Source organism: Hippichthys cyanospilos, chromosome 13 (assembly GCF_059441005.1).
Source record: "Hippichthys cyanospilos isolate Australia breed blue-spotted pipefish chromosome 13, RoL_Hcya_1.0, whole genome shotgun sequence".
NCBI lineage: Eukaryota > Metazoa > Chordata > Actinopteri > Syngnathiformes > Syngnathidae > Hippichthys > Hippichthys cyanospilos.
The window spans coordinates 13,440,611-13,464,969 of record NC_142381.1 but is presented as its reverse complement, the minus strand read 5'-3'; the positions used below and the strand labels follow the sequence as shown (position 1 = coordinate 13,464,969).

The 24,359-nt window shown below is 37.4% G+C and overlaps 6 protein-coding genes across 8 annotated transcripts in view; all 6 read right to left on the bottom strand.

The window, feature by feature from the left end:
• Positions 1-185, bottom strand: part of LOC148413928 (T-cell surface antigen CD2-like) — a 3,979-nt gene extending 3,794 nt beyond the window's left edge. The window contains exon 1 of one of the 2 annotated variants that reach the window (XM_088432245.1): positions 1-185. This exon is cut by the window's left edge and continues 109 nt beyond it. The gene's annotated coding sequence lies outside the window, so the exon portion shown is untranslated. The other variant, XM_088432246.1, reaches the window with a different exon arrangement.
• A 465-nt stretch (positions 186-650) lies between these two features.
• LOC148413927 (uncharacterized) lies at positions 651-4,546 on the bottom strand. Its single transcript, XM_088432247.1, has 5 exons — positions 4,467-4,546; positions 3,073-3,384; positions 2,572-2,844; positions 1,798-1,905; positions 651-1,420 (listed from the first exon to the last, which is right to left on the bottom strand). The coding sequence occupies exons 1-5, from the start codon at positions 4,513-4,515 to the stop codon at positions 1,353-1,355; spliced, it is 810 nt and encodes a 269-aa protein (XP_088288373.1). The 5' UTR covers positions 4,516-4,546; the 3' UTR covers positions 651-1,352.
• Positions 4,547-5,817: 1,271 nt separating this feature from the next.
• On the bottom strand, positions 5,818-9,289 carry LOC148413926 (uncharacterized). Its single transcript, XM_088431607.1, has 6 exons — positions 9,214-9,289; positions 8,034-8,345; positions 7,632-7,892; positions 7,445-7,549; positions 6,400-6,507; positions 5,818-6,121 (listed from the first exon to the last, which is right to left on the bottom strand). The coding sequence occupies exons 1-6, from the start codon at positions 9,260-9,262 to the stop codon at positions 6,021-6,023; spliced, it is 936 nt and encodes a 311-aa protein (XP_088287733.1). The 5' UTR covers positions 9,263-9,289; the 3' UTR covers positions 5,818-6,020.
• Positions 9,290-10,210: 921 nt separating this feature from the next.
• On the bottom strand, positions 10,211-15,201 carry LOC148413925 (uncharacterized). Of its 2 annotated transcripts, none has more exons than XM_088431604.1 (6): positions 15,132-15,201; positions 13,466-13,795; positions 12,916-13,176; positions 12,729-12,833; positions 11,370-11,477; positions 10,211-10,745 (listed from the first exon to the last, which is right to left on the bottom strand). In XM_088431604.1, exons 1-6 carry the CDS (start codon positions 15,178-15,180, stop codon positions 10,648-10,650), a joined length of 951 nt encoding a protein of 316 aa, XP_088287730.1. In that variant the 5' UTR covers positions 15,181-15,201; the 3' UTR covers positions 10,211-10,647. The 2 variants fall into 2 exon arrangements, with proteins under 2 accessions (XP_088287730.1, XP_088287731.1); XM_088431605.1 differs by having other exon boundaries at positions 13,631-13,795.
• Positions 15,202-15,968: 767 nt separating this feature from the next.
• On the bottom strand, positions 15,969-17,285 carry LOC148413924 (uncharacterized). Its single transcript, XM_088431608.1, has 4 exons — positions 17,140-17,285; positions 16,725-17,069; positions 16,462-16,572; positions 15,969-16,386 (listed from the first exon to the last, which is right to left on the bottom strand). Exons 1-4 carry the CDS (start codon positions 17,186-17,188, stop codon positions 16,295-16,297), a joined length of 597 nt encoding a protein of 198 aa, XP_088287734.1. The 5' UTR covers positions 17,189-17,285; the 3' UTR covers positions 15,969-16,294.
• Positions 17,286-18,833: 1,548 nt separating this feature from the next.
• LOC148413923 (arylsulfatase I-like) lies at positions 18,834-23,460 on the bottom strand. The gene is made up of 2 exons (XM_088431577.1): positions 22,827-23,460; positions 18,834-21,927 (listed from the first exon to the last, which is right to left on the bottom strand). Exons 1-2 carry the CDS (start codon positions 23,138-23,140, stop codon positions 20,529-20,531), a joined length of 1,713 nt encoding a protein of 570 aa, XP_088287703.1. The 5' UTR covers positions 23,141-23,460; the 3' UTR covers positions 18,834-20,528.
• Between the last annotated feature and the right edge of the window lie 899 nt (positions 23,461-24,359).

Below are 24,359 nucleotides of genomic sequence, written 5' to 3'. Positions count from 1 at the left end.
ATTTTTTTGTTTTATACTGATTACAGAGAGGAAAGGGAAGTTCCACTTCTTGTTTTATCAACCTTAAGACTGAAGGCCTTGGCCCCGGAATCCCTCCAGCTCACAAGGAGAAACTGAGGAGCTTCTTTTTCCGCAGGCACGCATGGTTGCAATATACGACCCAAACAATGAAAAAAGAAAAAAAAATCTTTGATCGTCCTCGGGAGCGCTATCAAAGCCGTTGTTATCAAATGAAAATTCAATATGGAACAAGGACTAGATCATCATAACGCAAACTCAAAGGTGACATGATGTGGTTTAGAAATACAAGAATACAGAAGTTATAGAGTTTAAAAAATTGTGTGCCCTTGCTTCAAAATAAAGTGAATCTCAAATTACTTTATCAATTAAAAAATCTGCACATTATGTTTGCTGTTTTTTTGGCTTTAATACACAGAAAGACCTCAAGGTTTATGATTTGCTCAGACAATGAATTGGTTGGAAATCATTGTCTATCGGTCATTCATATGAGCCTTTGAAATACATATTTTTTATTTTTATGTGTGTCCTGAATTTGCATCAATTGTTCAGTGCACAAAAGTAATGCATTTTATTGTACACTGCTGGGAATGCACGTTCCCTCACATGCTCACGATTATATTATGGCCCCCTCTTCTGGTAAAACGGTGTACAAACAAATACAGTACCGTAAATAAATGTACTGTACTTTTACAAAGTAAGTTGCTTGTTATTTTGGGCATGAACGGAACAACATTTCAGGAAAATAATACCAAACTTGATCAAAGCATGAATGGCATTACAAGCCCACAATTGACATATATTTACACGTAATCTCCCACCCGCCAAGGTGACAAACAACGAGGACTAAAAAAAAATGCCATGAGGTAAAAGAAAAAATATTGTTGTTAGCATGGTGTTCTGGGGCTGCTTTTCTTACTCAGCTTGTTTGCTGTGATCGATAGAACTAAGAATTATACTCCCGCAAAATCCTGAGGGATCTTGTTTGGCTATCAGTGTGTAACTCAATGCAGGTTTTGCAACACGGTACAAAATGCATCAGCTGGCAATTTATGACAACAAAATGAAGGATTTCAGTCGTACGAGTACTTGGCTTTTTATTTTCCCTCCCTTAAAAATGAAAACCATTTAAAAACTGTGTTTTGTGTTTTCTTGTGGTGTCTTTGACTAATACTAAAATTTGATATTGGGAAACATTTAAGTGTGACAAATGTTCAGAACAAAAGCAAAACAAAAACAAAAAGAAGGAGCATACACTTATTCCCACCACTTGCTTGGTTCACGAAAAACATGTTTTTCATCTTCTAAACTCTGAAAACAGAACTTGGCGATAGTCATTCTCTCCTCCGTCTTGCATCCACTTCTCTTGTATTGACATAGGTCAATTCCTGGTCCTCCTCAACTGCAGAGACATTGAGGAATGAACACATGGTGCAATTTTGAACCTCTACTTGTTTTGACACTGCATAGTAATGTTAAGCCTTGTAGTGTTTTTTCATGCTTTTTTATGTGTGTATTTATTTTTGTAAGGTTTTCCGTCATCTGCCGTTCCATGGATGGACAATCCATTGGTGGCAAAGGACTGCCAACCTTTTAATTTTTTTTTTTTTTGAACCGTGTGTCCTATGAGTGTCTGATGACCATTCCAAAGTTTGGAATGCCTCTTACGCAAAGTCATCTGGGCCCCAATATTGACGAGCACTAAAAACAACGGCTTGTACAATGTGCTGCCATTCATTGCCCAACAAACAACAGGTTTAATCTTTAAAAACAATTTACCTTCATGCCTCTTGTTCTTCCTTTTCTTCACAGTGTAGAAGATCACCACTCCGACCATTAGGAGAATAATCACAGGCAAAACGGTGTTACGGATTATCAAGCCACAATCTGTTATGGTGAAACCCAAATATTTTGAAGGTTACATGGAGAAGACATATGAGAGAGGAACTTTATATCATAACGTAAAACATTCACTCCCAAAATTGTGAAAATTGTTGTTTTTATACGCATCCAAGGCCATTCGATGACAGCAATGTTGGTGAAGAAACGCCAAGTGAAGGCATTGCCCTGCTATGGTGATCCCCTGACAGTTTTCTAATGTAAAATTATTACCTCATTATTGTGGTTGTGCAGAGGCTCTTTACACAAAATCCTATGTAAAAAGTAGGGACGGTCCAAGGGCCGACCCCAACCTAATCCAAACCAATTGGTATCGGACCAATCGGATCCTATCCTCAACGTCACTGGACGTGACATGCTAGCGAGCATTGTATCACCAGATTGACTTGTTTTAAACTTCAAACATCTTTTTGCCAATGTAGTTCGTTCACCTGAAAGCATTTGTATCCTTGTAAGATGCACACATTGTATACGCGGCGCAAGTGACAGAACTTGAAGAAAACAACGGTTGATTTTCAGTTTTATATGCAAGGATTTGCAAGAAAAAAAAGATAGTAAAGATAACATGTACACTGTGGTGTCTTGGATGTCACCAAATGGCAAAGTGCATCAATAATCAACAATCTTTAGAGTGACCGAGAAAATAATTCTTACATGTATTTGTTCCTCCACCACAAGACAGGCTAACCTCCTTTAGGATTTCACTGACATTGTTTCTAATAGAGCAGACTAGCTGTCCAGTGACGTGTGGTTTTAGGATGATGTCATTTGCTTGCTCATTTCTTAAGAGGATATCAGAATCTTGCAATGGTTTTTGGTTTAAGGTCCACATGTATTGAAGATTGTCCCCTCCTTTAGGATGGCAAGAAACTTTCTGCTGTCCCGTGGACATACATTTGTGGAGGAAATCCACAGAAGTGACAGGAGCTGAAAGAAACATGCAAACAGAACTATTAATGTTGGCATAAAATGATGAAAAGACATTCATAGGGGCCACCGTCATTCATAGTAGAGATGTGAAATCAATACCTCTAGGCTGTTGCACTGTGACTGTATGCAGCATTTATTTTGATATTGATTATTCATCTCGATTTTTGCTTCCTCTGTACTAATTACAGATGAAATTACAAGATCACAAATGTGTCAGATATTCACCTTCGATGAACAATTGCAGTGTTCCTCTATAACTCTCGATTCCGGTATGATCATCGATTAGAAGGGTGTATTTTCCATGATCACTTGTCATCAGGTTTTCTATCTTCAGCATTCCATTGTGTGGGGTGAAGCTAAATCTTAGAGGGGGTCCATAAAGAATAAATGCATTTCTCCACTTGAGAAAAGCGTACTTGTTTTTCTTCAAGGTAAAACTAAAAGGGACTCTGTCCATCAAATGGAGGACTATTTCTCCAGCCAGTGGACCATAACACTGAGCTCCTTGTTTCCTGGCATCGCAAGGCTTGGATGCACCTAGAGGAGAATTTAACAATTATTCACATGAGGAACTCTATTCCGAAAAGCCAAATTAAAAAAAAATAAAAAAATGATAGGCCTTTGTATCGACTCAACTTTGTTTTGAATTGCATTGCATTGTTGAAATCTATTGCTTGATGGGACAACATTGTTTGCAGAGATTGCAGCTAAGTTTTTGATTTGTAATGTTTTTGAAAAGAGATCTTACTCTGTCATGTTCTGGGGTGTTTTGTATTTTTTGTTTGTGTTGTAGTCTTCTGTTCTTTTCTGCTCTGGGTTTTTGTTGGTCTTTGTCTTTTCACATTCTGTGTTGTTTGGTCTTTTGTTCATGTTCATAGTTAGTTCATGTTTCTGTTCCTCTTGTGTCAGCATCCCAACAGTGTTATTGCGTCCAAGTGTCTTCCTTAAACTGCTCCCTTTGTGTTGGCCAATCAGGTGCCTTTTCCTATTGTGTCCCGTTCAGGTGCTACTTGTTGTCTCGTTAGTTTTGAGTGTAATTAGTTTCCTGTTTCATTTTGGTTCTTGTCAGGTGATTGTCGAAGTTGTTCTGCATGAGTTCTAATACTGTGTTCCTGCGAGTCATTCGTGTCTTTTCGTAGGTAGTTTATTTCTAAGTTTTTGTTTACTTTGTATGCAGTATTCCTCTTTTGTTCATCTTCATATTAAATTAGTATTTTTGAAAGCACATTGCCTCCGGCTTCCATGCATTTGGGTCCACAATCTTCCACCACCGTACCCACCATGTTGAAATGCAACAAGCGTACCAACCAAAACAAAATATCAGCTGTAACTGCCATCATCGCATTTCACGTTGAATGCTATGTGTGACTGAGAATTAAATATATACTTCATAACGTATGAATTATTTCATTGCCATATATTTATTTTACATTCAGTTCAAATTAATTGCTGTGTTATTTCATTGTAACCATAAAAAAGCATTCTCCAACCTATTGCTACTGTTACAAACTGATTGACAAATTTGGAAGAGAAATGTAAATGAGGTGAATATGTTTCAGGGTAAAAACATAATTTCAAGATTGCTGTAAATATTTCCTGCAAGAAATTAAAGCGCTTACCTTGAGAAACTGTGAAGAGCCAAACCAAGAGTCCAGCTGTAGCTCTCATATCTTAAACGACCCACCCAGCTCCCTTTAATGGGATGTTAGAGTGTTGAAATGTTTTTGCTTTTTTGCTTTATACTGATTACAGAGAGGAAATGGAAGTTCTACTTCTTGTTTTATGAACCTTACGATTGAAGTAGAAATCGAAAAGCTCCTCAATGTAGACTTGAGTCACAGTTGCTACATACAACCCGAAAAAGAAATCCAAATCATCCATTTTCCTCGGGAGGGGATGAATACTTCCGCAAGACACTGTATGGTGAAATAAACATACCTGTGCATTCAATTGTTTTGTGTATGGTTGTAACTTCCAAGCTGATGCTTATGTAACGCCAAAGGTTTGAGGAAAAGCTATCCCAACTGTCCTAAAACACGCCGAGATTTCTTTTTAATGTTACTTGAAGAACATGCTAACATGAATATTTGTAACAAGGACAAGATCTGGCTCACGCTCATTCAAAGGGGACATGAAGTGATGTTGAGATACTGTACAAGAACAAAGTACTGTATTAGAGGCCAAATGATTGTGTGCTGTTGCTTCATAATAACCAGTCAAATTGTGTCATCAGTGAAAATAACGGCACATTATCTTTGCAGCTTCCAGGCTTTTATAAAAGCGAAATGGATTTTCAAATACCCGCACAAGTTAAAATAATTAGGACTTAATGTTTGTTACATGCTCAGACAATGGACTGGTTGGAAATCATTTGCGTATATTAGTCTCTTGGCATATGAGGCATGTAATATACATCAATTTTTTGTGTGTTCTGAATTTGAACTACATGCTCAGTCCTAAAAATAATGAATATTGTTTATGTTATACTGTTTATGCACTTTCACACACATTTCACAATTATACCATGGCTCCCTCTTCTGGTATAACGGTGAACAAATGAATACAGCACTGTATTCTTATTACGGTACCTCTCCGAGTGTAAATTGATTTTTTCCCCTCATTTTCAACCCCTATATGAGGGGATCGACTTATAACCGCAGAGAAGGGCAACCTTCCACGCTCTTATCGCACAACAGTCGTCATTTAGGTAAAGAACATCCCAAGTAAAATGATCGGCAAATCATTTCCGAAGACCTCCATTTCAAACAAATTGGACGGGTCTGAAGATGACTACCCGTGGAAGAGTAACGGGGATGTTTGAGCAAATGACAGCAGGTAGGAGAGGATGTCCATGAGTTAGATGGGAGGTGCCCCCCATAACCGCGATAGTATGTCATTCGATATACAATGAAGAAATGGGTCTAAAAGTACCGTAATTTCATCATTTTAATAACTCACACCATGTGTTCAGGCACGTTTTTTTTTTTTCTCCATTAATGATGAAAACCATGTAACTGTTTTGTGGGCTTTTTGTGTTGTCTTTGACAAGTTCCGAAATTTGATGATGGGAAACACTTAAGCGTGTCAAATGTACAGAAAAAATAACTTAGTAGGGACAAAACATTTCTTCACACCACTGTGTATTGAAAAAAACATGTTCCTTGTCTTCATCTTCAAGCTCTGTAAACAGAACTTGGCGAAAGTCTTTCTCTTCTTTCTCTTGCATCTACTTCCCTTATTGTATTGACATAGGTCAATTCCTGGTCTTCTTCACCTGTGAAGACAACATGGCACGCATACAATGGAGGAACTACTTTTTTGATTTAATGCTGATTTACAGAAATATTTTTTTTTAATTGACAAAATTTCATGGAAATAAAAAAAAAAAAATGCATGTCTCATTGTCCAACCATTGTATCCACATTTAGTGACATTTGCACCCTTAATTGTTTTAAAATCTTTTTTGCATCACACTAAATTTAAAACCCTCTCAGGGCAAGCGAAAATGTAATTCATTCCACCAAAAACTAAACAAGCAAAATAACCTTTTACCTTCATGTCTCTTTTTCTTTCTTTTCTTCAGTGTGTAGAACATCACAACTCCTATCATTATGAGGATGCTCACTGACAATACGCTGTTACGGATTATCATCACCAACCCTGTTTTGATAAAAGAGGTATATTTCTAAGGGTGAGAGTTTGTCATGCAAAATTGGTGTCTAAAGGCTTAAAAAGGGTGAGGAATCATTGTCTACTCAGTAGTGAAGGAACCGCCATAGGAATACAGTAGACTCTACTGTATTCCTGTGGCGGTTCCTTTACACAAAAGTGTACTTAAATATTATTAACACTAACCTACACTAAACAATCAAAAGAAAACGACTATCCATGATGGGACATGAGGATGAGCCCTTTAATTTGTAATGCGTCTGAGCATTCGCAGCAACTCCCTGAGCAGGCTTTGGACCAAGGTGAGCAAGCATTTCTTTTTCTTTGGCTTGGTGAATGGATGTGTCGCTGCTCGTTCGTTTCGCAAAGAAAAGAGATTAGCATTTGTGTCTCTTAACTCCGCACTGTTGTTTGCTAGCTAACATTCTCGGGGTGTATATGCAGGGAACGTTTCTGTCAATGCGTTTGATTGGATGAATAGTTGAATACGATAATGAAACTTATTGTATCATTGGCTGGACACTTGTCACTCGCACACACAATGCAAAATTGTACAGAAAACAATAATATTGGTCTAATAATATGATAGGAAGAGGTTTAATATTAGATATTATTTATTACGTTTATATTGCATTTTGTTTTATGAGCAGCGTAGCTTTTCTTGTGCGCTGAGAACATGAGAACAGTGTGCAATTGCGCACGCGCGCAGAGGGAACACTGGACATGACTGAACTTCCCTTCTTGCACAAACCCATTGCGTGAATAGTGTGTTGAGTCCATAGGCATAAACTGTGACATACAGTACTGAATGAATCCCATTTGAACTGTAATTCAAGATATTAACAATTGGCTGCTTTCTTGTTACTATTTCAACTAATTCTATCCACCAGCTAAACAACCTTAGGACACATTGACTTGTAATTCTTACTTTGAGAGGTCTTGACTCCTGCGCTGGGATTGTCACACATATTTTGTTCAATTTCAGGCAACCACTCAGAAATGAGAGTCCCATTTGAGGTGCAGTTAATAAACACTACAAACAAACAAAAGCATCAAGAACCAACAAAGTGGCTTTAGCATCAGCGTAGTTCTCAGATCAGTGGATTCTTTCTCACCACAAAATTGTATGTTAGCTTGTTTTTGGACTTCACTGACGTTGTTTCTAGCAGAGCAGACGAGCTGTCCTGAGACGTGTGGTCTCAGGATGATGACGTTGGCTGCTTGAGTACGTCCTGGGAAGTGATCATGGTCCTGCAGTGGTTTTTGGTTGAAGCTCCACCTGTATTGACGATTGTCCCCTCCCTTAGAGTAGCAAGACACCAGCTGCTCTCCTTGGGACAAACACTTTGAGGTGAGACGGACAGCAGTGATGGGAGCTGAAATATAACGTGAACAAATGTGAACAGCCTGTTCATTTTGGCAATACTCATTCATACAGATCATGTCATTTTTATCAGACCTCTAGTTACATTGAATACAAATGAAATTAAAAGATCACAAATATGTTAGGTATTCACCTTCAATGAACAACTGCAGTGTTCGAACCCCAATTTCAACTCCCTTGTTGTCAAACATTTGAAGAGTATAGTTTCCACTGTCAGTTCTCATCAGGTTTTCGATCTCCAACATCCCATTGTTTGGGTTGAAGAGAAATCTTTTGGGTGGTCCAAGACGAATTTCTTTCTCTTTCGCTCTGAATAAAATGTTTCGGTCTTTTATCAAGCTATATCTAAATGGGATTTTGTCCATCAAATGGAGGACTATTAATCCAGTCAATGGTCCGTAACACTGAGCTCCATCTTTTCTTCCATCACAGGGCTTGCTGGTACCTACAAAAGAATTCAAAAATGGGAGACTCAGTGTTTGTTAACAGGACAATTCATACATAATAATCTTTATTATCATTAATACATAATTATTAATAGTAATAATAATCTCTCTCTCTCGCTCTTATGTATACAGTATTTAATTAACAGCAGTGCCTACCCGATTTAGTGCAATAACGCTCCTAGGCTCAGTCCTAACAAAGTCTGAAGCAGTCAAACAGACTGTTAATACTCGGGCTTATTCAGCTGCAAATGACGGTACTTTTGATTAATGTTAAGCCACTGTTCGTCATTCTGCATCGATGAGCCATGGCATTATGTCAGGGCATTTTGGCGACAACTCATTATGACTTACAGGCGCGTGCTTGTGGCTGTGTGTGAGCTGTTCCCACTTCATGGAAGGCACTTAACGTGGGCGTTAACCATGACAAACTAGGGAACTTTGCCATATATGTATCATAATAATAATATGATATCATAATAATAAATGAACACTAATACATGCACAGTTTGCCGGTTTAGTATTATTTATTTATTTGGTAATGTAAAAAAAAAAAAAAGTCAATTGCTGGTATTGTAGAAAAGAGAGCTTGGGATCATCATTTCACATACATGTAACTGGGCATTTATGACTTTACAGTCAGTAAAACTCAATTGCTGTGTTATTTTTCTGGTTGTTTTTTTTATTTTGTTTTTTTTTTGTGTGTTTTTAAATCTATAAGCGTAGTTATTTTTTTTTCTTCAACCTAATTGCAACTGATCCAAAAAATGTTTTGCAATTTTAGAGGAGAAATGGAAATGAACAAGTTAAACACCTGAATTCATGATTGCTGTAAATATTTGCCTTAAGATTTGAGATTTAAGGTCTTACCTTGAGAAAGAGTGGAGAGCCACACCACGAGTCCGGCTATAGCTCTCATGCTTTTACAACTCACCCAGCTGCCCCGAACATGATGTGAGAGACTGTTGAAAAGTGTTTTTTTTTTTTTTTTTAAATACTGATTGCAGTGGAAAAGGGAAGTTCTACTTCTTGTTTTATCAACCTTAAGACTATAGGCTTTCAAACTAGAATTTCTCCATCTCAAAAGGAGAAACCGAAGAGCGTCTTTACACCGACGCGAGTTGTATTGTTGCCATTTAAAACACAGTCCCATACTTTCATTTAAAATTTAAAAAAAAAAGGACTCAATTCAACAGCTGCCATTGGCAGAACATTAAAAGAACTCTCCTTACAAGTCAGGGAGGGGGAAAGTTATTGATAATCAAAAGAAAGTTTTCGCTTAATCAAATTTAAAACAAATGCAGCCTGTTCAAATTTCTGACGACCTTTAGTCTCTGCCTTAAAATTGATTTGTGGAAGTTGCTTCAAGGACTTGGGGAAAATCAGAATATGTTGTCATCATAAACATATAAAACAAGTGTGTGCCTACAAAAACACTGAGGCTGTTTTCAAGAAATTGAGTATCAAGAGGAATTAACCGATAGAGATGAAAAATGAAAATCACGATGATATTATCACAATATTAACCGCACAAAGTAAATTGCAGTATTTTTGCCCCCATCCTTGTTTTCATTTCAAAACGTGAAGAATGCTTTTTAGTGTTGGTTGAATTTCAGTTTTATAATCAAGGCTTTGCAAGAAAAAAGAAAGATAGTAAAAGTAGTACTGCACTCCATTTCAGAAATTGACTTTAGGTGCATTGCATTCAAAGACTATTCACACAGTAGGACATCGCAACATCTTTAGAGATACATATTCAATGTAACAAACAGCAATGACTTGTACATCAGCACATTACAGGGATGACTTGAAAAGAGCTGATCATTTATTTGATGCAACAAAGTTGTTTATTTTGGGCAATAAATTAATGTATTCACATAATCCTGCCATGTCCTCACTTATCGTGATGTCAAAGAGTATAGTGAGGGATGTCTAATGTCACCATAAAGCAAAGCGCATCAAAAAAATGTAGAGTGACCGAAAAAAAGTTGACGCTCAAGGCTGAAGTTTTGGTATCGAATATGAAGAGGTGACTTTGAGCCATTCCTAATAAATAGAAACTCATGCAGTCTAATAAGAACTTATGTTGAAAGCAATCGCTTGAAATGCACACTCACATTTAAACTATGTCTCCCTCTGGGAAAAATATGCACAAAGAAATTTTATAGTGTAAATAAACACTTTTTAGAAAGTCTTTTGTTTGTCATTTTGAGCACAAATGTAACAGCATTTCAGGAAAACAATATCAAACTTGATCAAGACAAACAAATTCTCAAAGGGCATTACAATTCATTGTCTTCATTTTCAAGCTCTGAAAACATAACTTGGAGAAAGTCTTTCTTTTCCCTGTCTTGCATCTACTTCCCTTGTTGCATTGACATAAATTAATTCCTGGTCTTCACCTGCGAAGACAATATGGTACACATAAATGAATATGCCACGCCCACTGAAAAACAGTCAAAGGAAATTCCACAAATTGCTGCATAGGTGTGATCAGGTCTGGCAAAAACAAGTGAACACTATATTTATGTATAAAAATAATATAGTATGCAATTATAATTAATATTACTAATATTTGCACAGTTTACCGAGCTTGTTTTTTTATGCATTTCTAAAGATTAATTGCTTATTCTGCGCTCTCAGCACCGGCTCCGACCAAGCAGATAAAAAAATGGTTTGTGAGTGGGATGATGACGATAACAGGCCCTCGTACCACATCTACACCGCCCACACGATTACATTTTTGACACAACTGGTCTAGAAGTGTGTGTGCTGCAGGAAAAAAATAATTTAACTGGTCATTTACTACAAAATTATGTATCTAATCGTCCACCATGACGACAGGTGGAGCTATGAATTGCTGTTCCATATGGCAGAAGGTATAATCATTGTATCCACACTTAGTGACATTTTGCACTCTTAACTGTTAAAGATTTTTTTTTTTTTGGTAACATACTGAATTGAAAACCCTCTCAGGGCAAGCGAAAATGTAATTCACCCCCCCCCAAAACAAACAAACATTTTACCTTCATGTGTCTTTTTCTCACTTTTCTTCAGTATGTGGAATATCACAACTCCGATCATTATGAGGATGATCACTGAATATACGCTGTTACGGATGATCATCGCCAAACCTGTTTTGAGCAAAGAGTCTGGGTGAGAGTTTTGTCACGCAAAATTGGTGTCTAAAGGCTTAATAAAGGTGAGGAAACATTGTGTACTGTATTCCTATGGTGGTTCCTTCACACAAATCTGTGCTTAAACACTATTACCAATAACTTACACCAAACAATCAAAAGAAAACGACTATCCATGATGGGACATGAGGATGAGCCCTTTAATTTGTAATGCGTCTGAGCATTCGCAGCAACTCCCTGAGCAGGCTTTGGACCAAGGTGAGCAAGCATTTCTTTTTCTCTGGCTTGGTGAATGGATGTGTCGCTGCTCGTTCGTTTCGCAAAGAAAAGAGATTAGCATTTGTGTCTCTTAACTCCGCACTGTTGTTTGCTAGCTAACATTCTCGGGGTGTATATGCAGGGAACGTTTCTGTCAATGCGTTTGATTGGATGAATAGTGTAAGCGAAACTTATCGTATCATTGGCTGGACACTTGTCACTCGCACACACAATGCAAAATTGCACAGAAAACAATATTATTGGCCTAATTAATATGATAAGATGAGGTTTAATATTCGATATTATTTATTACGTTTATATTGCATTTTGTTTTATGCGCAGCGTAGCTTTTCTTGTGCGGTGAGAACGTGAGAGCAGTGTGCAATTGCGCACGCGCGCAGTTAAGACGGAACACCGGAGATGACTGAACTTCCCTTGTTGCACAAACCCATTGCGTGAATAGCGTGTTGAGCCCATAGGCATAAACTGTGACATACAGTACTGTATGAATCCCATTTCAACTGTAATTCAAGATATTAACAATTGGCTGCTTTCTTGTTACTATTTCAACTAATTCTATCCCAAAGAAACATTAAAAAAAAAAATAAAAAATCAGAAGTCTGGACATTCAATCCCAGGTACTTATTTATATATTTTCCAGGGTTTTTGGTTAAAGGAAGGGATAAGGCTGGTACAAAATTAATTACGTACTAAAGTAGGTAAATGCTTATTTTAGAAAAGTACTGAAGTAATCGTTTAGTCCTTAAAGTTAGTGATTAGGTTACTTTTATATGTACTCGATTCAGTCGGTTTTTGACGCTTCTTTAGCCAAACACAACTTTTAAAACATAAATAAGTACCTAGGACTGAATATGTGTACTATTTGAAAAAAGAAAAGCGTAAAAATACGTCTTTGGGATTGGATGAGTTAACATAGAGTACATCCACCAGCTAAACATATCTTAGGACACATTGATTTCTAATTCTTACTTTGAGAGGTCTTGACTCCTGCGCTGGGATTGTCACACAGGTTTTTTTCAATTTCAGGCAACCACTGAGATATGAGAGTCCCATTTGAGGTGCAGTTAATGAACACTACAAACAAACAAAAGCATCAAGAACCAACAAAGTGGCTTTAGCATCACCACAGTTCTCAGATCAATGGATTCTTTCTCACCACAAGTTTGTATGCTAGCTTGTTTTTGGATTTCATTGATGTTGTTTCTAACAGAGCAGACGAGCTGTCCTGAGATGTTTGGTCTCAAGATAATGGTGTCGCTTGCTTGATTACGTCTTGGGAAGTCATCAGGCCTTTGCAGTGGTCTTTGGTTTAAGCTCCACCTGAATAGAACATTGTCCCCTCCCTCAGAGAAGCAAGACACCTGCTGTTGCCCCTGGGGCAGACACTTTGAGGTGAGATGGACAGCAGTGACGGGAGCTGAAAGATAACGTGAAAGGTCTGTTCATTTTGGCAATAGTGTCATTCATACAGGTGACTGTGAAATGGACGTGCTAACCACCACTGCACTGTGCTTGTACGCACCCTTAAAAAAAAAAAAAAAAAATATATATATATATATATATATATATATATATATATATATATATATATATATATATATATATATATATATATATATATATAATCTTGATTTTGTGTACTCCTTGTACTAGTTGCATTGAATTCAAACGAAAATTGAAAGATCACAAATAAGTTAGATATTCACCTTCAATGAACAACTTCAGAGTTTGATTCTTAGCCTCGATTCCTCCATGATTATCGATGTGAAAAGTATATTTTCCACTGTCACTTCTCATCAGGTTTTTTATCTTCAATGTCCCATTGTTTGGGTTGAAGCTAAATCTTTTAGGTGGTTCAAAAGGAATCTCACTCTGTTTCCCTCTGAGTCCAGGTCTTCGGCCCCTCTTCAGGTCATCTTTGAACACGGTATATCTTGTAAATGGGACTTGGTCCATTAATTGGATGACTATTTCTCCAGCCAAAGGTCCATAACACTGAGCTCCTTCTTTTGTTCCATCACAGGGCTCACCTGCACCTAAAAAGGAATTTAACAATCATTCACATGAAGGGCTCTTTTAAAAAAATTCTAATGTAAAAAAGGTGATTATTTCATTGTAGACTGTGTTTTTTAATGAGTTGTTGGATAAATCAGTCAAACAGCCTGTTAATACTCGGTCTTGTTCAGTCGCAAATGAAGGCACTTTTGCTTCAAATTAAACCACTGCTTGTCATTCTGCATCAGGGGTGTCCCAACTTGGTCCTCGAGAGCCGCTGTCCTGCGTGTTTTCCAGGTTTCTTTCCCTGACACACCTGATTTAAATGATATGGATAGTCATTCTTAGGCTTCTGGTGAGCTTGCTAAAGACCTGATCATTTGAATCAGGTGTGTCTGGGAAAGAAACCTAGAAAATGTGCAGGTACCGGCTCTTGAGGACTGTATTTGGACATGTCTGTTCTTCATAAACAGTCATGGCATTATAAGGACATTTTTGGCAACTCTTTATGACTCTTACAGGCGATGCGCTTGTGGCTGTGATCGAGCTGTTCCTACGTCATGGAATTCACTTATCGAGGTGTTTTTTAGGTTACCATTAAACACAAAAAATAAGTGAACACTATATTTACGGGTAATATAATATAGTATGTAATTCTAATAATTATTACTGATATTTGCACAGTTTACCGATCTTGTGTATATATATATATATATATATATATATATATATATATATATATATATATATATATATATATATATATATATATATATATATATATATATATATATATATATATATATATATATATATATATATATATATATATTTATATATATATATACTGTTTATATATATATATTTTTTTTTTATTTTATTTTTTTTTTTTTGCAGTAAAAACATCAATGGTTTCACAGTGTTTAAAAAAAGGTGCCTTGCAATTGGCTGGCAACCAGTTCAGTGTGTCCTCCACCTGTTGCCCGGAGTTAGCTTGGATAGGCACTAGCAAACCTGGGACCCTTGTGAGGATAAGTGGATCTAGAAAATGAATAAATGAATGGATGGATGGATGAATGGATGGATGGATGGATGGATGGATGGATGGATGGAAGGATGGATGGATGGATGGAAGGATGGATGGATGGATGGATGGATGGATGGATGGATGGATAAAATGAATTGCTGTGTTATTTTTCTTTTTTGCTGTTAATTTTTCTACAAGCATTGAGAATATTTTTTCCTTAACCTAATTGCCACTGATACAAAAAATTGACCATTTTAGAAGAGAAATGGGAATGAACAAGCTTCAAACTAAACACTTGAAATCATGATTCTGTAAATATTTACTCGAAGATTAGAGATTTGAGAGATTACCTTGAGAAAGTGTGAAGAGCCACACCACAAGTCCAGCTGTAGCTCTCATGTCTTCGACAACCCACCCAGCTGCCTCAAACGTAATGAGAGAGACTGTTGAACAGTTTTGTTTTTGTTTTTCTTTGAGTACTAATTGCAAAGGAAAAAGGGAAGTTCTACTTCTTGTTTTATCAACCTTATGGCTGGGCCTTCCAAACAGAATTTCTCCATCCCAAAAAGAGAAACCGAAAGGCTTCCTTACACCTACGCGAGTTTTGTAGTTATATTCTTTTATTTTGTCTTGCCATGCCTTTATTTGCATATTGCCTCACATTATGTTGAGGTTCATTGCACACAAGTGAAAATGCAGCGCCTTAAAAAAAAAAAAAAGTTCACTTCAAGAGATATAATTGGCAAAACTGTGAAGGAACTCTCCAAACAAGTCAGAGGAAAAGATATTAAGAATGAAAAGTACATTTTCGGTTTAAAAAAAAAAAAAAGCACCAACTAAAACAGGCATGTCCAAAATCTGATTCAGGGTGCAATTACGGCTAGTGTTCAAACCTTCAATCTCATAAAAATAATTATGTGTGGCCAGTCAAAGATGTAATGATATATATAAATGCCACGATACAATATTATCATCACATGAACCTAAAGTAAGGTACAGTATTTTTTGATGCCCCCCCTCCTCCATGTATTTCAACAGCCATCAATTATAGTAATTATGTGCCTTACATACAGTATATTACAACTGACAATTATTATATGTGCCATCAATAAAAACAAAAGTCGTGGCAATTCATATTTTATTCCAAAATGATCATCAAAAATCACCAACATTTTTAATACATTCAAATCTGTACACTGCATACAACTATCAAAAAAAAAAATCACACAGCATTGTCATGAATTGTCTTTTAAAATATAATATTTATAAAATATGCTGTACTATATTTGGTGCTCTCGTTTATAGTGTTACACATTTTAAAGATAGCAATTCATACACAACTGATATGCTTTTAATAGATCTATAAGGCCAGAATGAAACGTTGCAAACAAATCTGATTAGTCGGACTAACCGAAATGTGTAAATAGCTGCTGAAACATTTCAAACTTTAAGCAAAACACACTATTGAAATAAGAAATATAATATTATTCATAAAATATTATTGCACTCTGGTTTAATTTAGTCCGTGGTGAAAATTGTCTTCCACGTGATCACTTGTTTTCCAATATTCCACTGCAATCTTTTTTTTCTTGGATTTACTGGAACCTTGACAAAATCCAGAAAGTTAAAAAAAAATTCAGAATACTTCTCTTGTACAATATGTCTGTGAGAGTGTTGTACCTGTCCTCCTGTTTCGCCTTCTTTTCTTGTACACACAACAAGACAAGAACACAATAACCATCAAAGCAGCCACTGCAGAAAAAACTGGAATCAGGATGGAAAAAAGGTTTTCTGAAAAGAAAACAAGAAAACATAACTGTAAAATGCAAATGAGGAAGGCATAAATCACTTCAACTGGATATGATGGACAATCTAGTGGAACCTCCAAAAAATGATGGTTTCAAAAGTGATATTTTTTAATGAAAAAAAGAAAAACACCTTACCCTGAACATCCAGTTCCACTGTAATTGTTTTGATGCTGCGTCCATTCGGATCAAAGACTTCCACTATGTATTGCCCCGAGTCAGTCTTCTCAACGCTGGAAATTTTTAAAGTCCCGTTGGTAATGAAGAACTCCGTTCTGTTCATGAAGGCTTCATGTATCGTCGTCTTTCCTTTTTTCACCGTAAAAACCCTGGTTGGCCCAGTGGAGAGCAGTTTCTTACATCGCAGTTGATAGTCGCTCACATCGAGCATCAATTGGATATAGATTGACCCTCCAAGAATGACGGAGCAATGAGAATTCTCCAGAGTGCTGTTACATTTAGATTCACCTGGAGGAAAGAAAGCTGCAAGTAGGAGCAAAAAGATCAAACCTAAGACATTATTATTGTTGCATTACTTCTGATGAAACATTACCGTGTGTTGTTCCACCAAATAGCAGTAGAAGAATGATAGCCTGTCCCATATTCCTGCTTTCTATGTAAAATTGATGCAGCGACTTCAAAAAACACTATCAGTAATTGTACAGGATACGGGTAAATCAAGAAGGAAGGAAGTTGAGAAATGTGTTTCACTTCTTCTTTGAAGCTGATTGTCACTTGATTTGAATCAAAAAGCAGTTTCAAGGCTGCTGCCAAGCAGCACCTTCATTAAACGGTAAAAACAACTGACATTGGATCAAATAGTACATAGGAAAAAGTGAATTACACAGTTAGTAGTTGCTCCTTCTGTTGTTGTCAGTAGGGGAATAACAAACTATTTAATGATTTAGTCTAGCTCGGACTAAGCTTATACTCATCTCAGTGAGGACAGCATAGTTTCACTTTACTGTTAAGGAATGAACCATTGAAATAAATGGGCAAACCAAGAAAAAGTATTCATACAGAACATAAAGCAAATACTTTGTAATCAATACAAAACAATGTATGTAAACTAACCGTAGTATCAATTTAGCTGCTCATGTGAAAAAGTTCATATTTATATTTTGTTTATCATTAATGTACTTATAAATATCAATAGTTTTCATTCGGGCAACAGTTTGAAAATATAATAATATTAATTAATATATGAGTAAAATAATATTTTCGAATATGAAATGGCAATGTATCTTGTTCTACGTTTTTTGTTTCATCTTATTTTGTACTATGAAAGCTATACAGTTCATAGTTAGCTGATAAAATAGCAGTTGTCAACATGCTATTTTTGTGGAACAAGGCATTTTCTTTACAAATCCAAATCTAAAAAAAATACACTATCTTCCTTTGTTATTCTGTCTTGCAAAAAAAAAAAAAGAAAAATAGTATAATGATTCTTTGCACTTGTATGGATTGAAGCAGAAGTCATTTTTAGTTACCGGTAATTGAATCGAATTGTTTTCAATCAAAAATCAATTTTGAATCGAGTCGGAGGCCCCAAAATGGAAATTGAATCGAATCGAATCGAATCATGAGACAGCCAAAAATTCCCACCCTTAATAAATAGGACAGCTTTCTTTTGAGAATTGCCAAATAATTAGAAAATAACATTAAAATAAAACATAATCTACCCTTTCCATTGCAGATTTGCTCAAATGTTGAATGTTCTTGAGTTTATATTGACACAGAACTTTGCTATGCCTTCCTACATTAGCGCCTTTGCTGCTACTGTTAGCTTTGGCAGTAGTGCTAGCTGGGTGCTTTGTATTTATGTGGTAGGCTAAATTTGATCTGCTATGGGAACCAAGCTTCTTCTCACAAAGTATATGCGTCACTCTAACCTTTATCAAAGGGCTTTTTAAGATGAATTTATTCTACATCAAACTGACAAATCTCACATGCGCTTCTATTTTTCCTCTTTCCCTAAACTTCTCAAAGCAGCTACATAATACTCATGGCAATTATTGTATTAAATGCTCTCAGTGTCACCAGAAAATGTTGGCTATCCATACTGTCAAAGTACTTGACAAATAAGTAGGTTTAAGTCTCCAATTTGACATTGTTGGCAGCATCCTTGTCATTATTTGTATTTGTTTAGAACTAAACTTTTGAAGAGGAGCCAGAAATGTATTTCAAAAATTACAAGGTAAGCACATTCTTAAAGAACGTTTGTTTTATTGTACATTGGATTCATCAAATACACGTATAATGAATAACGTTTGTCACCAAACTGTTTAAATTAATAAAAGCATAGTGTGTTATTTTACTGTTTTGCAATCTTCTTACCATAGATCTGTCATTATGTACACTAGAAACTATACATATACAGTATATTAACTCTTTTAATGCCAGTCATTTAAAAAAAAAAACATGCAAGCCAATTTCAAGTGTTCTGACTGACCAACTGGTGGCTTTCAAATGTTTGTTTTTTTTTTTCCGCTCAGACCCATAAAAAAACATAGTTGTCAATTGTCATCGATGCCGCTCATTGGTAGTCATTTCATGTCAATGGTACTCAAAGTGTTAATATATTGAGAAAGAAACATCGCAAAAAGAACATGAAAATACAGTTTATATTTTATTATTTTACGATAATTTAGTATCATAATGGCTTATGTCCATCGCTACTTCATTCACACAAGACATAACAATCAACGCGCATTTTACCAGAAAACAAAAGGTACAGTACTGAGGTAGCATAGTCTTCCCACACAGTGAAAAGTTCTGCAGTACAAAACAGAGTCCACAGCCGAAACACTTGCAGCAATTGAAATACTATCTAAAACTCAATATACTATGGTTGAATGAACGCATTCATCCCAAGAAGGCAATGAGACGGATTTTGAAGAACAGGAGCAAAATTTGTGTGATGTTTGAATGCAAAATTCTACATAGGACAGTTGATACTTGTCTCAAATGCATAATACATAAATAAATAAATTTTCAATCAAATTTTCCATCCCTATGGCAGTAAGATAAAATGTCTTTTTCAGTATAGGGGACATTTTTTGTCAAGGAACCATGTTGATATGGAATGAGAAATTTGATTTAGACAGTAGTCAGTAGATGTCTCTTGTGACTTAATGGTGTCAGGGATCTACTGTATTTTCCGTACCATGGCGCACATAAAAGTCTTAAAAACAAAAATAAAATACTTTGGTAAGCCCAACCAGACCATCTCCCGATAAAACACAAGGATGTAAGGGAAGGAACACGCCAAGTATGTACGCTAGAAGCAATAAACCAATCAGAGACTACTACGTAATATCAACACAGAAAAGTCCAAAGAGATGATAGTAGACGTGTGAAAGGAGAGGAGGATTCATCAGCCACTGTTCATCCAAGGTCAGAAAGTGGAGAGGGTGAGCAGTTTTAAACACCTGGGCGTGCACATCAGGGAGGACCTCACCTGGAGACATCACTATGTGGTATGACAACTCCTGCAGAGAGTGGTCAAGACGGCAACCAAGATCACCAGAAATCCACTGCTCTCCCAGTCATCTACCACCTCAGTGTCCGCAGGAGAACTACCTCATCACAGAGAAACTTGTTTCTACACTGTGGACATGACAATAAACAATTTGACTCGACTTGATACTGGGAGCGATAATCCCTTCAGACAACATCACGAACGTTTTCGTTGCCCATTGTATGTTTGAGCATGCAGCAGTTTATACGGTGCACCCTTTGTATGGATTAAGTAAGCAAATAGAGCCTAGAATCAAGACTGCGTCTAATCATACGGTGAGCCGTATGGTGCGGGGAGTATAGTAGAGGTTTGCTGTCAAATTGTGGTATCTCAGGCCAATTATACATTATCCCTATCTGCTGCAAATAATGGAAACATTGAACATTGAATCTGCAATATTTATGCTTCTTGAACTCATATATTTATATCCTGTTTGACATGATCCTCGTGTTAAGTCTTTTAAAAAATGATCTGCTTGGAGAGAGATTATTCTTCTTCTTCCAATCCAAATCCTTCTTCGGATAAAATGTGTCCCAGCTGTCCGCTTCCTCGTCTCCCACCCAAGGACCCCAGGCACCGCCATTCTGGTTGGGGTGAGCCCGAGAGTCCTCTGGTGGGTACCGCACCGGGATGGCGGTACGGTTGTAGTACGCCAGTCTTGCCATCAACTCTTTGACAACATCTGGTCTCTGTTCGGAGAGGTCAAAACGTTCATAGGGGTCTCCGGAGATGTTGAAAAGCCATACCGATTTCTTGGGTACTACGTGTTTCTCAAGGTTCCACCAGCTGCTAGGGAAGCTTGGAAGCACCTGGAGTGGTGTCCAGTCTCCATAACCAGGATCTCCAGTCAGCAATTTCCAGTCTCCAACTCGGATTGCGGCCTGTATGGCTGTATTCCAAATCCCGTATCCCTTCTGCGGGGACCCATGGCGAGCACGGTTATAGAGAGGGTCTATGTTGTGAAGAATCTCAAACCTAGGAGACTCCTTTCCCTCACTGATGGCATCCCAAACGTCATATCCATCCAGCCCTTTAGTAAGGGATTCATTGCCACCTGCAAGGCGTACTAGGGTGGGGTACCAGTCAGTGATGTGCACCAAGGCTTTACTCACCCTCCTCTTCCTCCTCAAAAGAGGACTGTGGACAAATCCCAAGCCTCGGACTCCACCTTCCCAGTAGGTGCCTTTACGTCCCCGAAGTGGCCAATTGTTGCCGCCGGACAGTGGTTGTCCGCCATTGTCCGTAGAAAAGATGATGATGCTATTTTGATAGTAGCCATATTTACGGAGGGCATATGTTATATTCTGAACCGCCTCATCCACCACAGACACCATGGCAGCGTACTTCCTCCGGGCCACGTTGCCCAGCCCTCGGTATGGATAGATATATTCCCGCGGGGACTGCAGGGGCGCGTGAACGGCTTGAAAGGAAAGGTAGATGAACAGTGGCTGAGAGTGGGGATCGTGCCTTGCCAGGATTTTGCGCACCTTCTGTGTGTATAAATGGGTGGAATATTTCCCCCCCTGACCCCAGGCTACTGTCTCTCCTTGGTGGAGGTCAAACCCACAAACGCCTGGACCATCACAGGAGTTGTAGGTGTAGTAGTTGACGCTACCGGTCAGGGAGCCAAAATATGTGTCAAAGCCACGTCGTGTTGGCAGGCATTCCTTCTTGTAAAAGCCCAGGTGCCACTTGCCCACCATGTGGGTGGAGTACCCGAGTTCTTGCAGTCTCTGGGGGAGCGTGACATGGTGGAAGGGGAGACAGTTGGGCTGGCGTGGGCGGATGATGGAGTGCTGGAGGCCTGTGTGAATCTGGTACCTGCAGAACAATAACGGAACACTTTCAGGCAGACAAGTTTCTTCCAATATTAGTTTGACCAAACATCTTCAGTTTCTAAGAAAGGGCCATATTGACAATCTTGTTCGAATTCTAAAGAGTCATTGAACATTGTATGCCCTGATTCTGTCAGGTTTATGCAATTTTCCAGGAGATAAGCTAGAAATAAAGCAGATGACATTACATGATCTATCTTTGGGAGTTGGTGGAGAAAATATGCAGAGCAACACCACTACAAATATAGTTCCAGGGTTTATTAAATCAGACACGGGCGGCACAACACTATATGTGCGTGTGTGGTTTCGTGTTGTACATGTGACAATAATTTTCTAGAATGTATATTAGGGATAGCTGAGTACAGATAGATGGCCTATTTGAAGGTATCAGTACTCATGATGGCAGCTGATATTAGTATTGGTTTCATCACAAAGTGGAAATTAAAAATGAGAAGAGTAGAAACTAATATTTAATTCGTTAAATTTGAAGGAAAATATTGTACCAGAATCGAGGTTTGTTTAAAATTACATAAAATTGATATTTTGGGGGGAAATGTTGTTTATCAACAGTATCAATGGAATCTGTACTTGGTATCATACTGATACATACTTATAATGTTGACAAGAGATGTCCAATATCACTCTTTTCAGACTGATATCTCTTGTCAACATTATAACAACACGTTCAGAAATTCAGTAAGTTAAAATTGTTTATTAGCAACTTTTATTATGTCCGTTTGGGATTGGTACTATATATATATATATATATATATATATATATATATATATATATATATATATATATATATATATATATATGCATTTTCAAGCTACCACAGTTTGACTTAATGAAATCAAAGCTGGACTATGAGAGAGCTACTGTACCTCCCAGTGATGAGTTGGCTTCGGGATGGAGTGCATATGGGCTGGATGTAATAATTCTCCAGCTTCACTCCATCAGCAGCAAGCTTATCCAGCACCGGTGTCTTTATATCGGAGCTGTGATAGCCGATATCGTTGAATCCCTGATCATCTGTCATGATGAAGATGATGTGAGGAGGCTTTGGACCAAGAGACCCCCCTCCAAAAGCCTGACCTGGCTCTTTTTCAACCTGATTTTGACCATTCAGGTCCCAGGTCAGGTACCCCAGACTGAGAAGACTCATCATAGAGAAACCAGTCAGGGCTGTTGTAGCCATTGCTCATTCGTCTAAAGGCCAAATAATCCAGTCTCTGGCGTGACGTCACAAAAACATCTTGCGGTCGTTAAAAAAAACTGTCCCCTGTTCTCGTACCTCAAATTTGAAAGCTCGATTGGAATATTTGTGAGCCGCAGCCGCGCTTTCATCCGAGTTCATCACCACTCCAAAATTTTTAAAAGCTCCTTGGAAAACATTTTCTTTCCCCAAGTGGTCCAGTTAACACCGCCCATTTACCTTGCAGCTTGGTTGAAAAAACATTAGCTTCCTGCCACCTTTTGCACACAAACACACACAAACACAGTAATGTTTCTACTGAAGCCAAGTGGCAGTCCTGAATGTAGATCCCATTCCAGCTACTGTTGCTTTTGTCAACCGTAATGATGACAAAATACTTTCAACAACTAAACGTTATCAAATAAGGAGGTCATCGTGACGCAATGGAAATGCTGGTCATGTGATGATAAGGAAGCGGTTTACGAAATACAGTAAATATAGATATGCAGGTATAGATAGAACATGGACGAATGTGTTGCTGCGTATTTGTTATAAGAGTGAAACAGGGGTTGGTGTGTGTGTGTGTGGGGAGGGGTGCATGAGAGAGAGAAAAAGAGAAATCCTTATGTCACATTTTGTGAATTTTCTTAAAATCCTTTCATTTGTTTAGTTTTCATAATTTTGGCAGTTTTGGTCCTTCGTGGTACTATATTGACAGAATTGACATCATGAAATTGCGTTATTAAAAACGAAACCAAAACTAGACTGAAATATTAATAGTTTTCATTGACTAAACTGAGAAAAAAATAAGATTAAAAATAAGCATTCAAGGTGATGGACCAATCAAAGAACATGATGTAATATTTTCACTGGGAGTGATAAAATCATTCAGAGTGCATTGTGGAAGTACTCTTTTTTGACATCTATATTTTAGCATGCGCCTTTTAATACAGACTCAATACAAAATCATTCCAAATACTGTAATTCTACACCATTCCGCATGCTTCAACGGATTATCATAGGCTGAATTTACACACACAATTTCTCCAGAAATTTTAAATATTTAGTTTCTTTACAATGTGCTATATAGGTCATTCTAACCAACATGAAAATACCAGAATCAAATACCTACTTTTCACTTTTCATTACATTCAACCTGATGCCAGTAACCCACATTTCCATCTTGACACATGACTAGAAAGCAAAGAAAAATACTACTAGG